Genomic DNA, 15,403 nt, shown 5'->3' on the forward strand with positions numbered 1-15,403 from the left:
CAGTTGATAACAAATCTTACACCTGCATCCAAGCCTCCCCCATACAGAAGAGGATTATGGCCACATATGACAAAAAAAAAGCGAGATCTGACCGAAAGTCTAATTATTTTTGGAGATCTGAGATTCAAGTCAGAATTCTTAGAATACATATTTCTGACTTTTTCCAAGCAAACCTCGGAATTCTGAGAAAAATAAAGAAATCTGACTTTTTAGCCCTCTTGCATACCCTCAATTATAACCACGTTTGCAAGGGAGTATCAAGCTGTGAGTCTGTTTTAGATTAGATTCCAATCTATTGTCATTGCACATAGTTTTCATATTTAATTTGACATACATATGGTGCTAAATGTTTGTGGTAAGAGACCTTTAATACTTTTCTATCAATTCAACTTCATATGATTCTTTGATTTAGGCCTATGTTTCTTATACATTTTAGCTATATCATAAAGATGTCAATGATAACAATTGTGGTTGAAGATCCTCCATGGTCAAAAATATCTCGGACCAATAATTATACTATTGCAGCTTTGAAGCAAACACATGAAGGTTTTAAATCTTGGGGTATAACAACAGTTGTACCTCTCAAGCCTCTCTTTTCTCAGGCTCAGTAGTCACGTGCCACTGTAGGAACAGCTGTTCAGTGCTGCAAAAAAGCTGTTGACCCAGTCAGTTCACATCCTCAGTGACCCAGACTTGTTGATTTTGTTTTAGGGTGAATACATGATTGCTCCACACAGGTAAAGATTTGAAGCTGGTCGAGACTAGGCTGCTGATCTCTGCTTTTTAAACGATTTAATGAACATTGTGTGAGTCTTATCTTTTTATAGATATTTAAATTGGAAGACGGGATTTCCTGAGGCTAAATATGTTTGAGGAAATGCGCAGCGGTCACAGGATGTGCTTTTGTCTTCACTCTCCAACCTACGTTATGTTAGTCACTGCTGTACAACTAAGAGGATTTATGTAAATACGGTATAGCAGCTCATTCAGAAAGAACATTTTGTGTAGTCATAGTTGGACCTGAAGTTATTTACGAGGCCGTAACTGCTACATTTGGCAACACAGATATAAACATAACTAGAGACAATAATGGTAGCTGCAAAATTATGGAGCCTACTTTGTGGTTATACTGCATTGTTAAAATAAAATCACAACGTTTTAATGGTAGTAGAAGCAGGTGCAGTGGAAATGACTGTATTATATTTTAGTACATTATACTGAATGGCTCAAAATAAAATAAAAACACGAGCAGTTAAGAATAAAAAAGAAACGTAACCGCTTCTGTAGCCGTCACCGTGCATCATGTAATTATCTTGTGTGTGTTTGCGCAATTAAAATACAGTGCAGGATCAGTTCAGTGTAAGGACATAGGTTCTTGGTCACCACTACCATTGAAAACAGGCGCTACAGTGCTGCTAATCAACCCTGAAATCCGTAGCTAATCCCAGCCCATCTGATATTGCATCTTGTCAGACAAGCTACTGACAGAACGTCTCCTCAGCGTAATGCACATGCATGTAGCGCTGCTATCTGACACCCAGTGTTCTCTGTGAAAGGTTTTCGGGGGAGAATAAAAGCACAACATCCGCACACTCCTCCCCTCAGAGAGAATGATGTGGTTTTCAGCTCCGAGTGTGGTAACTTAATCCTCTTTTCTATTCAAATCTGTCATGGAGTAAACAACAGGTTACTTCAGGGACATCATCAACGGCTCTGCAGAGGAAATAAAGCAGACGCTTGGTAATTCAGTTCTGCAACATTGCACTAGAGCACTCTTCCAAGTTGGCATTATTATAAAGGGACTGCACATTGTACTGCGGCAAGTTTAAGCTCTATTCTGGCTACAAAACATTTGATTCATGATAAAGCAGTCTCCAGCCCACCGTCAAGCTTAGTGCGTTCTTATCCAGCACCCAGGGCCTGCCCTAGACTTAAGGGGGCCCTAAGCGAGCTTTGGCTTGGGGGCCCTCCTCACTCTACCGCGTTCTCACTACACACAACTAACTTTTGTCTTATGATGTTAGCATAAGCACACATATTGTATAAATAAGCATGTAAACACCGTGGACCTGCTTTGCTTACATGTTCGCATATCTTGGAAGTTTACTGACATTTACATACCTTGTCTACCTGGCTCAAGTGCTGGCTCTGGGGTTGTTGTGTGAGCCACCACTTGAGAATTGTCGTATTTTTTAAGAAAAGATGTTCTTATGTCCATCTTCAAAAACTCTGAGTCCGACTGAAAGTTTATTTTAAACATTGTCACAGCTCACAGGGTAGGTACCTGTCAGCCAATAATACAGATGTTTATTTCCATTCAACTCTCTGGTTGATCTGGTGTCTTGCCTCTGTTGCATTCACTGAACACGGGAAATTACAATCCTGCCGTCCTCTCTAGTGTCATGATGAGGTTCAGGTAAAGCACGGTGAATGTATTACAGTATATGATTGACTCAACCATATAATAAATGACTTTGAGAGTAGGCAATCTAGGCATATTAACTAAATTAATCAAACATACTTATCACGGCGACGGTGTACTGAGATTATTATTATTTATTTTATTTATTTATTTATTTTTTAATTTTTGCTAGGGGGCCCCTAGTGGCTGCGGGGCCCTAAGCGGTTGCTTATGTCGCTTAATGGGTCGGGCCGGCTCTGCCAGCACCTCAGCTAGAGGTGACTTTGCATGAAAATTCTGAAGTATTTCTTAATCGTTACTCGAAAACTTGCGTTAAAACCGTGTAGTATGGTATTGGCTGTGGTGTCATGCATGTAACTTAAATGTGGCATTATGTAACATGTATTTAATATAATTAACTTCCATATCCTTCTATGAATAATATCGATAAATAAATGATTGTCCTGGAAGCAGATTCCATAATGGATTGCTAATTAGTGAGTCCATTTAAAACTTTGTTCCTCAGCAAACTATTGGAATAATACCATAACATCTGTAAGTTCATGGTCTTCAGAAGATGGTTCGACTTACATTTGGTGACTCCCCTTAACATTTTCAAAGGAACACTCTTGTCCAAAATTATCACTTGTCAATATATATTTTTTATTGCAAAATGTACATTTTTGGCCACCTTACAAAAACATAAATAACACGACTTTATGCGTATTGGTAACATAATATGGGTGGTATTGCTTCCAAAAGCTATGGCAGATATTTAGAAGTTGGACAAAGTGAAGGAATTCAACCCCAACATCCCAACACTGAATCTGAGAAAGTTCTCACTAGAAAAAAACAAAGGAGCAGTGTGTTGCCCAATATATTTTTGATAGTAAAGCTCTTCATTTATTTTGTTAGCAGCTCATTCCTTAAAACAGAAGCCTCAGATTGCTTATCATAAGAGGAAATAGGAAGGGTATATTTCAAGGTTGTTATGTAAATAAGTTATTGGGCTTTTTTCTTATCAACTTAGATTTGTTAGAACATATTTTCAACTTGAATTGACTGAAAGTGGGTTTATTAACACATGAACACTACTGTGTAATATATGTGTACAGATATATTTAAGAAGTCCAATACAAGACAAGCTCAAGTTTCAATTGTGGGCCGCATTCCATTATACTTTTTGAATTTGCTGAGGGGCGATTCAAAATGGCCCGCGGGCCGCATTTTGTCCCCAGACCGTAGTTTCGACACCCCTGGTCTATTCTATAATTGAGCCATTATAAAAAATGTTGTTCAATGTATTGAAGCTGTTTTGACATTCAAAGGCTGTTGGTTGTCTGAGGCAATAAAAAGCCAATAAAACTTCAAAATCTGACAGAGCTCACTACCGATGCGGATTCCCACACATTTCTTACAAGCTAGAGTCTTTGGTCCCCTGCATGATGTGAAAAGACTTTTCTGTTGAAGGATGAGAGATGTACCACAGCACCTCTTGGCGTGTCAATGACAGGAAGAAATTGTTATTTTCTCCTTTCATCTGGTAAAAAACTGTCGAGTTAATGGACTCCGACCACTTGTCAGGACAGGGCCCGCAGTCCCCACTTCCCACTCTTTAAACCCAAGTACTTTTTCTACCATACATCCAATCCTGTCCTCATTGCAGCAGAGGAACAGCCTTTTAAAACCCTACAATGTCAGTGCACATCAATTATCCTGTAGATGTTATCCCCTGATGGCTTCCGTAATGTAACGTATGTGAGCAGTATGGAGTATCAAGCAGTGGTGAGCTGCTTTCGAATGAGCACTGGTTGGGCAATAGAAGCACTTTGCCAAAATGCTTTGATGAGCCTTTTGTTAGGGTCATCAATTGTATTGGCCCATTCAGAATCGCTCTAGGTTTCTGCAGGAAAATCCATACCAGCTTCTACTACGCAAGACAGATCACCATAGCCATCTTTCTGCTCAAGCCGTAATATCAGCAGAGTGTTTTTTTTTTTTAAAGCCAATGGGATTTCACAGAGTTAGAGTTTAGATCTTCCAACAGTAAACAGGGAAAGCAGCTCTGAGGCAACATGAGACGTCCTCTGGGAGCCTTAAGGCAAGCCTTCACTGAGTACATGGATTACACATACTGTAAACCTCATTGATTAATCAATATTATATTATGATGCCAGGGACTAAGGTCAATGAGGGTAAACATTTCTTGGAATGTATTGAACAGAAGCATCAGCTGTGAAAGATGAAGAGAAAGACATTTAATCACTACTCCTGTCCACATGTCGTAGTGTTAATGAGTAGTGCCTTGCATGGTGTGAGTGTGTGAATATAAGCAACCATTTGTAAACTGCTTTGTCCATTAAGGCAGATAAGTGCATTCCATTTACCATTTAATAGGATATCGGAAGGGATGTTTTGAACCCTATAGTTTGGATTTACCGCTTACTGGACATATTAGTTGAGATTTGGGAAAACAAGAAGTTGTTGAGGTGGAGCTAAGGTGGGATGCGTTTCACTGGAAAAATGCATCAATCAAACAAAGAGGTTTACAAATGCTATACTCCTTTTGAAACACTACTATCTTTACAATAGATACAAATATTACAACCACATTTGAAGTGATCAGTGAAACGATTGAAATTGGTTTCCTTGGATACAGCCGTCATTATAAACTATTGGTTACCATCTACTGTACTTCAGCTTTGGTTTCAATAGTGGCTTTGCTTGCTCACACACTTTTGACAGGCTAGATCTTATCGGTCAAGCTGTTTATACTCTAAGCATAAACTGCTCACTCTTTTGCTTGCACTATTCAAGCCTAAATGTGACTCAATACATACAGCATGTTTGACCTCCTGTTAAGACAACTTCTTAGCTACCAGGTTATTAAATGAGGTACTACACATGTTTATGTTGGGATCCTTTTAAAAACCTGATCTTAAGGATTAGTACCGCACTGTAGTAAATACACATTTTAATATGAACTTATTGTTTTAACATAAATAATGTGACAGCAATGTTGTGAATTACGAGTTTTAAAAAAAGAATCGCTTTTAGTAATGCATGGTTCTAAATTAAAGTAGGCGTGTTTCAAGTGGTCAAATTGGAAAACAGCAAAAAACTGTTTCCATCAATCTATATCCTTTCATTTGAAATTAACTGTTGAAAATATGTGAGGCTATTACCATGATTAAGATTAGAGGTTATTTTAGTTTTTATTAATAACTGGCAATCTCTATTGCACAAGCCTACAGTTTGCACTGTGGTTTCATCAAATAGTCTCTTTGTGTGAGCAATGGGGTTCCGACTGCCTACTGATAAAGATAAAGTCATGAATGGATCATTCCCACTGTCAGCAGTTATGGTCTCCTGGGTTTGCTTGTTTGTGTGTGTGTGTGTGTGTGTGTGTGTGTGTGTGTGTGTGTGTGTGTGTGTGTGTGTGTGTGTGTGTGTGTGTGTGTGTGTGTGTGTGTGTGTGTGTGTGTGTGTGTGTGTGTGTGTGTGTGTGTGTGTGTCAGTGTGTGTGTGTCAGTGTGTGTGTCAGTGTATGTGTCAGTGTGTGTGTCAGTGTGTGTGTATGGCTGCAGGACCGAGGAGAGGCAGGGGGGTGTTATTCTGGTTGTTTCTGTTAGTGCAGTTCAAACCTCCAAGGACTCCGATAATGCAATTTTCAGTAAGCCACGCAGCCTTGCCGGAGATAATTAGAGCAGACATGCATTAACAGTGTCAAAAGGGAAGCAGCTCATTCTCCACCAGCTAGAATATTACAGTCGACATATGAACATACATTATTAGAGCATGTACGAACATTGTAAAATACCATTAAAACGTTTTGAACCGTGGCTTTGTCAATGCGCAGTTGAAACATGCTTAGCAAATAAATCATGATGTACATGTTATGGATCCGCTCCACTAAGGGGATTAAAATAGATGAAGACATCGATTTGGGTGGCTTGATGAGGAGGCTGTAACCTTTCGAAAAAAAACGGTCATATTTGCATCATGTTTTCCACATCATTTCATTTGTATTTTGAGTCGAGCTCTTTTAATCACATACTCTTTTTGTGTCCTCTTCCTCGATGATTAAATGGAATTCAATTGGAGAAATAGCGCCACAACTGTTAACCACAAAGCACACAACTCATTCCATGTGCACCCATATTGCTAGTTGGTGAATCCACATTTTTCTTTTCCCCATTATCTGGACATTGAGTCGAATTGTGCATCACATTTGCATTGAAACTTAGCTATAGGAGTCACCAGGTCAATCATATCATGGACATTGCAGTTGCACAATATGGGTTTAAGACCATTGGGCACCAGAATATCCCCAGCACAAGTAGTAGTTTCTTTAAAAAATAATACATTTACCTTAGTATGCGTTATTCTAGGTAGGAAGGAAATCCAGCAACCGAACCTTTTCAGCTGTTTATTACTGGACGTCAACATTTTAAGGTTTATTCTCTTATTAGCTATATAATATGAGTTAGATGACTGTCTTCAAACTACTAAATGAACTAAAACTTCCACTGTGTTTTCATGAGAGGGTTAGCTGTTGCAGAGTCCTGCACGGGTCTGATTTTCAAGACCCGCTCCCGCCCCGCACCTGCGACGTGCAATACCAAACCCGCCCCGCCACCCGCACATATTTCCAATTAGTTCCGCAATCCGACCCGACCCGTCGGCACAAGATTCGCAAACCGACCCGAACCCGCATATCCTATATGAGCAGTGAAAACCTGCAATTATTAACGCACGCAGTTGCATATTTGGCTCAAAAAGCGTGGGATGTTGGTGATTTTCTCCAGGATGACACTAAAAGCCTCGCAGACGTTGGATTTCGTTCTTGAGGAAGTGTTATTGAAAATGCTGTATTCTCCGAGCTCCGCCTTCACTTCAGCCATTTGGAATGTGGCGCGCTCAGCAGCAGATTGATGCGCTGCAGAGGTTATGATTATGCGCTGTCCCGCGGGGGAGAGGTCTGAGGATTTAAACATTAAACAAAATTATTATTATTTAAATATATTTATTATGCAACACCCGCGACCCGACCCGCATCATCTTTGTTTTACCCAGAACCGAACCCGGAAAAAAGCGTTTGAAAAAATACCGGGTCACCCGTCGGGTACCCGCTGCAGGACTCTGAGCTGTTGTACTGTTGAACGCTGCTACTAGGGTTAGGGTTAGGGTTAAATATCAAACATAAGTCTGTTTTTTCTTAGTAGATACATTGACATAGTGGAGCCAATAAGAGACGAGCCATCAGAATGGAAAAAGACGCTATTAAGATCTGGTGGTGGGATCTATGATTGGTCATGTATTGACGTACATACTGAACCCTGGTTCGCGGAGGACACCAAACAAGTCCTGGAAAGACAATGTACACTTAACTAATGTGCATTTAAAAACGAGGAATAGTTTGGGCGAAAACTAAAAGGTACCACCAAGATTAGAATTTTCCAAAGGGGGTTTCATTTAGCATGAAACACTGAAGGATCATTTTAAAAAGAAAGTAGAAAGTGAGGTCATAGAAAACTATTTCTGCTAAAAAGTTAGCAATGATTGAGAGTCAGACCTAAACTTTTCAGCTCACACTAGTCTGTAACTTTTATTCATGTGCATTTGTTATTCATGTTTTATTATCTTTGCTTTAAAAGAGTGTCTTTAGATGCCATTTTATAATATGTTTCTTAATGTCTTTCATTTTTGTAAAGCACTTTACATTGCCTTGTGTTGAAAGGTGTAAATAAACTTGCCTTGCCTTACATGTCGGACCTTTTGCACAAAAGTTAAGGCACCTTGGAGAGACCGGTTGTTTGTCATTGTCTTCAAAAACAACCATAATGAGTGGTTTTTAGTCACGCTAGCAGTGTGGGTCTTAGTATGGCTTTATCAGTGGCACTTCAACGGTCCTGACTGGAATAACTTAACATCTTTTGGATGCCATGCATGTTGAATCACGCATAATAAAACAGAGAGAGCAGTCATTACTCACACAATCTCTTGTCAGGCAAGTGTAAACCCAAGTGTTTATAAGTGTTGGACCAAAACAATCAATGCTGTCTTTTTGAACCTTAGAAAACATTTATTGTTGTTCCACCATTGTGCTTCAGTATTTCTACATCTCAGTGTCTCTCCATTCATTCAGACATCTTTGTGACCGTCAGTTTGAGTAATTTCATCTATCCTGCACACATCACCCAGCCAGGGGACTCTCAGAGAGTTTTATAATTATACACTGAACAGCTCCCTTGACTGATTAGTTAATAACTTTTGAAGAACACATAATTTCTCTAAAAGCCTTGTGTTAGTCACTGTAATAGAAAAACGTGTTGGAAGTGTTTTTCAGACCCCAAACAAAAGACACTCATACAACAGCAGATTTTTATTGTTTCAGGAAAGAAGAGTTATTTGTCAGTGTCAGTGTATAATTAATATCTGCAAACATAGCCTCGTCAGCTGATGACACTGTGGAATAAAGCTATCTTCATTCTTGCTCTGTGTGTCACCAGTGGGGATCTTATGTAATAACTCATGACTCAGTGATTTTTCTCTATTGAAAAGTAAATACAATTGTTTTTTCTTTACAGGTTCCATTACAAGGTGCTCCTACATCAAGTATCACTACTCCTCGGCTACGATACCTAAAAACATCTCCCCCAACATCTCCAAGACAATAAGGCAAGACGAGTGGCACTCCCTCCGTAAGTCTGCTACGATTGAATTCTTTCTTGACAGAAAATCACTTTTTTTATACCTGGAAATGCTTTAGGCTGATTACATTTCATTTCTCTAAATGAGAAATACAGACATTTTTTAAATAACCAAGGAAGGAAGATACATAGAAATACATTAGCCACAGAGTTATTCAATGCTCTGTCCTATCTTAACATTTAATTGACTTTCCTCCCTTAAGCTTTCAGTGCCAGCTGTTAATCTTAAGTAGGAACGTGTCATTGTGTTCAAACATAGAGCACACTTTAGCCTTCATTTCATGTGATTTCTTCATTTGCTCTGGAATTGTGCTGTACTATTTCATTTTCACTGCTCTCCTGGGGTTAGGGTTAGCAGCAAAGTGTTTACTTGATTAAACTCTTTGTTGTCGTAGTTAATTTAGGGAAATTGTTGCAGGAATCAAACCAACCACATTTCCAGTAAGGTGCAATCTCTTTAAGTAGTATGCCATGCTGCTGGTCAATGATCAATAATCATTGATGGTACTTTTATTTCACACTGCATTCATCCATACAACCACTTCCCGTTCCTCTGCAAAACATTTCATGTGCCATGTGTTACAGACAATAACCACCAACCCTTTTTAAAGAAATGCAGTTCAAAATTACATATAGGAAGCAGGACAATAACTGGAAAACTCATTTAGAACTGGAATACTATTACAAATCCTTACTGTGGATGATATCGTCTCCATCTTGACTCTGTAAATCTAGCTGTTCTTGGTTGACTTAACCTTTTTTTTACTGGATCAAATCCTAGCTCACATTGAGTAGAGGCAGGGTTCAACCAGGACCCTAAGGCCCATTCCCAAACCGCCCCCTACACCCTACCCCTCCGTTTGCGCGTTCACGCGGAGGGTCCGCCATATTGAGGGCTGTTCCAAACCAACGAGTGTGGAGCGGTGTGGAGGGGGAGGGGGCTATCAATCCCTCAAACAGCGAGTCTGCAGCGGTGCTGACTTGAGACCGGTCTCTACCTGACCGGAGTCACGCTGTGTGTGTCCGTCAGGAAACAAGCTGTTAACAAGTAGTTCCAGCAAACATCCACTGATAAACTGCGATGTTAACAACCTCATGATAACCTCATATGTTTTTAACTTAGGATCATACCTGTGTTTAGTATGTATATTATTATAAGGTTGTGTATATTTACAGACTGTTGCAAAAACTAAGAAGCTTATAAACATCAGGTTTAAAACTAAAAGAGCTTTGAAACACAATGAAAGATGTTTGGAGTTTTATTTGAGTTATTCATTTACATTTGTTGTCAAAGAGATGTTGATTTGAAACCATTGTTACATACGGTTACGGCATTTCCTGTTTCTGCCGGAGAGAGGGGAGGCCGTCCCAAAGCTTGCCGCTGTATTTACTCCCTCCATCTGACAGGAGGGAGCCTCGTTGAGCTGCGAGTGTGGCTACAGACGGAGTTCACTCCGTCACGGAGGGGTAGGGTCGAGGGACTGGTTTGGGATTGGGCCTCTCAGTCACCACCCTTAGATGTTAAATGTCACAGATGTTAGGTATCACATTTTATCAAATCAAGTTTTATTTATAAAGCACATTTAAAAGCGATTTTTGTTCGAGCCAAAGTGCTGTACATTTAATAAAAACACATTACTACAATCACAATAAAAGACAATAATTTACAACAGAAATATAAAAAACTAAAACACAGGGAATAGTCATGAGTCATGCTCCGCTCTAACTAGAAGGCCAGAGAGAAGAAGTATGTTTTTAGTGAGGATTTAAAAAACCCTAGTGTCTGGGCCGGCCTCACGTGGAGGGGCAGAGTGTTCCAGAGCCTAGGGCCCGCTGCTGCGAAGGCTCGGCGACCTCTAGTTTTGAGCCTGGTCTTGGGCACTATCAGCAGCAGCTGGTTAGTTCCAGAACAAAAGACTGAAGACTGAATTCATCCTCATGTCATTGTATACCTTTGATTGACACTTTGTTCGAAGCTAAGTTGACCAACTGACTTTTTCTTTTTAGAGCCATTATCAGGTTGTACTGTACATTGAAATAGTTCAACAGTCAAAAGCATCTTGATATGAAAGGATTAATTCTCCATTCTATCCATTTTGGACGTTTACTGAGTTTTCCCCTTTTCATCCAAACTCAGTTTCAAATGTCAAATTTGCACATCGTTTATCTCTCAATTTAATTAGTAGATTGTAATGACATTTGCTAAAAGCAATCATGTTCCTCAGGGCATAAATCCTTTTTATTTGACAGTTTTTACCCCAAGGGCTTTTCCTTTAGTGGCCCCTCAAAACAAACGTTATATTTTGTACTCTTTTACTTTCAGCTACGATATAGGTTGAGTCATACTAACTGCGTGTTTGTGTTTTATTTTTCCATAAGTCCTTCACCTGTAGAAAATAGACTTAATAGTTGAAGGGCTTCCTCTCCTCAGCTCTGTGTGCCTGTTAGATATCCGCAGAAGTGCTGTCAGAGGAATCTAACAAGAATATATCTCCTTTAAGATACCTGCCATTCATGTGTTGTAGCTCTGGGCTTGTTGTAGCTTGGCCACTGAGCCGAGTGGAAACACACTTTGACCTCAAACTGTCACTGTCTTGGTCTCAATAACAGGTGACAGGCTTGGGAAAACACATCGTCTCTCTCTCCCTAACGGCAGAAGACTGCTCTGTTTCTTCTGCCTTATTCCCACCATGCATCTCTGTTCTACAAAGAAGAAGGAGAAAAAGGTTTCTGTTTAATGGCTTATCAGCAGCAAATCCATGGTAGATGATTATATTATGTTTGGATTATTGTATTAATTGAAAGGTTTATTTCCAGGTATTTTATTTTATTTACAATCCATTGAAATAGACACGCCTGAGCAGAAACCACTGTTGCTTGTCTGCTGTTGAGGCATACTGTACAGTAGGCTTTCAGCAGTCAGCGGAGGACCCTTTTTTCCTCCAGCCTAAATTGGCTAAATCAGTGAATTGCATTTGTTGAACCGTTTATAGCATTACACTCAGCTCTAGACCAAAAGTTTCCCAGCAGGAGATCATCGACCCCAAATAATCCATTGGACAAAAGCGATAACATTATTGTGCTTAATGAAGGAGCTGCTGCTGTGTATGCAAATGCTCTGAAAATACTTAAGTTCTTGTTCATTTTCTACTTTGGTTGTGACTCATATTCATCGGGACAGAAAGAATGTGTTATATCTTCACTATCTTGGCTAGCTCTGGAAAACACATAGCTTATATTTATGGCAGGGAGGTCACCCCTCTCCAGTCAGAGATGTTTAATGTCCTTATTACCAGGCCTATCCACACAGCATCTTCGAGTGAGATAACTCCACTCCTCTAACCGATGGCCCTGTCACTACGATGTGGGTATGAAAAGAAAAGAAAAAAGCAAAAGGCAAAAGGGTGAATAAACAATGCCCTGTCCACTGAGTGAGCCGATGCGTTCACTGCCGAATCAATGAGAAGGGCCAGATTAAATCACAGCACTGAATGACCCACTAATTAGAAATTGCATGTAGGCCTTGAACTGACGAGTCTCAGGGGAAAGTCAGCTTCTAATGAGTCTTTGGTCTGACTGTAGATAAATTGACCGTGGATCTGATCTAACACACATTCAGACGGACCGTCCTGTAAAAGCTGGTTTCGTGACTATCCGTGAAACACGACTAAAACATTCAGCTCTGTCCACTCCAGCGGAAAACCTACGTCTGATGTTGAATGGCACCTGGATTCCTGTAATATCACGACATCACGCAGATCGTGAAATCACACACATTTCCATCTTGTCATTCTGTGTCCAATCCCACATGGCTGCACAAAAATCGGCGTTCTACCAGGAGCCACTGACAGCGAATATAGTTACAGTTGATACTGGAGTAAAACAATACGTTTGTGCCATGGAAAGACAAATGCATTTACACCTTTTTGACAATTGGCCCATTTGTCTAAGGTTGAATTTGGCATTGAGGCGATAAGCATAGGCTCGTAAGGGTGTTCCTATAGGCAGGGGCGGTTCTAGGGGGGGGTGGGCAACAGGGGCCAGTGCCCCCGTAACACTGACCAGGGACCCTCCTGTGGCCCCCCTCCAAAAAAAAGTTAGAATATTACGATTTATTGGGACTAAATCAAATCAGAGACCCGGATGGACAATGGTGATTCAACTGTTCACAACCTTATAAAAGCAAATATTGTTTATGTTTTTTTATTAAATTGTCACTTAAAGTTACTAAAACAAATACTCTAAATGAAAAAAACTACTGAAACAAAGGACTGTAACTTAAATGTACAAAAACAAATACCAATTACTGTATTTTACATTTATTTTACACAATTACTTTATACTGTCTTTGTCTTTTTAAACCGCTTTTATTATGCCCCCCTCGTGAAATAACTGGCCCCCGCCTGGCCCACCTAGTAAAGTTGGTCTAGGACCGCCACTGCCTGTAGGCCACAGCAGTGTGACGTCGCATCGTGTTTCTACAAAGGTTAATTCTGTTTCAAATTTGGAGCACATTTTCTTTTCCGCCATCCCCACTGCCCAAACGCACTTCCCATATTCAAATAAAAAGGGAGGACCTGCGTTTGCACCGCCTGATTTGGTCTAAATAACTGCACACACTCTGTGCAGCAAGACCTTGGAAGTGGAAGACCAACTACTGCTTTTCACGGATGAGTAACTCCACTTCAGCTCAGCCATTTAAGACTGTTTGGTCAGCAGGCAGCAGAGTTTAATAGTTTGCTGTTCAACTTCAGAGACGTCCTGGACCAAATCCACCCACAGAGCCTCAGGCCTTGAATGGATTAAATAAGAATGACAACCTAGTCTTGACTTTCATGAAGTGTGTGAAATTGAGCTCAGGCAGGCCTGACAATTCTTCCCTCTCCCATTACATAGATTTGAGGAAACCGTGGGGTGACATTGACACCGCTTCAAAGACTCAGATATGAACACGATACTCATTTGTTTCCGTCAGTCAAAAAAGCTGCAGCGGCACCAAAACCAAAACCCTCTTTTCTGTTGCTGCTGAACATCAAAGCAACAGCAGAGAGTACACAATATCCCTTCTGCCACCCCCATTGTCTGTCACAGTTGCAGACAGCAGCGAAGATGCATACATTTTTTGACACTGGCTTTTAGAGAGGAAAGGATGAAAGGAGGTTTTCTCTACTGCAGCTTAGGGATTTTGTTACTTCAAAAGAAAGCATAAATTGTGAGCTGGGGAAAGCTGTCAATGAGTGACAGCGTATAATCCAAGGTAGCAGCTAAAGGTTGTGGCTGAGGCTAATTGTTCACCAGGCAGCCACTCCCACTCAATCTCATCAAGCTGATGTGGCTGCTGCAGTCGGTAGATTATGCGCTGAGCGGGCCTGCATGAAGATGACAGGGATTTAAGTCATTGTGAAGCATTGATTCACTGCCATTTAAAATCTTTGTCGCTGCTTTAATACTGTAAAGCTGATAAGGTAGATCCTCCAGCCTCCACCCCATCACAGGCTCTTTCACAATTCCAAACAGCACAAACAGAGAGTGTGTTTTTGGCTTTCTTGGCTTCAACTAGTGTGATTCGTCAGTTGGCCAATCTATGTTTTACTTTCCGGAGTTTTTGTGGCATTATTTAAGTTTGGATAAGCTGATTTGAAGAAACCAGCAAAATAAAGATAGATTTTGAAAGTATCTAACTAGGAGTTTCAAGCCAATCATATAATTATTTTGAAAAAGGAATTTTGAAGATGCAATGCTGAGTAAATGTTTGTTTTTTCTGTATGATCTTGTATTTTGGCAGAATAACAAGGACCTAAAATCAGAATATCTTTAAAGCTTCAGTTCTGACTGTACCTTTTTTTCTTGCTCTCCAGAAACTGAGTACTAGAAGTACAAAATAAATGTGTCTACATGTATAACAAATATACATAATCGGGCTGGTGTGTCCGTGCCGCTGGCAAACAGCTTTTAGGCGCAATACCGCTTCCTGGATAGTGTAATGGATACTGCCCTGAGTGACAGACTTTTTTTCCCACTCATAAAAAAAGGCGTATTCGTCGTGTGACTGCATGTGCCGAACCGTGACGTCCGAACCGTGACGTCCGATCCGTGACGGTTCGGGAAGAATACGGATACCGTTACACCCCTACCGTTAACCTCTTAAATGCTGTCCCGTTGGTGTGTGTGAGTGTTTGTGAATATCCATTTAGATTAGATTGTTATAATCCTTAGCCATTAGTTTATGATTGTGTGTGAATGGGTGAATGATGAAAAGTAGTGTAAAAGTGCTTTTAGTGGTCGGAAA

The 15,403-nt window shown here is 40.3% G+C and overlaps 1 protein-coding gene across 2 annotated transcripts in view; it reads left to right on the forward strand.

The window, feature by feature from the left end:
* Window positions 1–15,403, forward strand: part of tmem178bb (transmembrane protein 178Bb) — an 84,578-nt gene that overhangs the window by 29,044 nt on the left and 40,131 nt on the right. For both annotated transcript variants that reach the window (XM_079655716.1, XM_079655715.1), the window contains exon 3: window positions 8,992–9,105. In XM_079655716.1, coding sequence (XP_079511842.1) covers window positions 8,992–9,105 — 114 coding nt within the window. The remainder of the gene's footprint in view (window positions 1–8,991; window positions 9,106–15,403) is intronic.

This window comes from Notothenia rossii, assembly GCF_949606895.1.
Source record: "Notothenia rossii genome assembly, chromosome: 10".
Taxonomy (NCBI): Eukaryota; Metazoa; Chordata; class Actinopteri; order Perciformes; family Nototheniidae; genus Notothenia; species Notothenia rossii.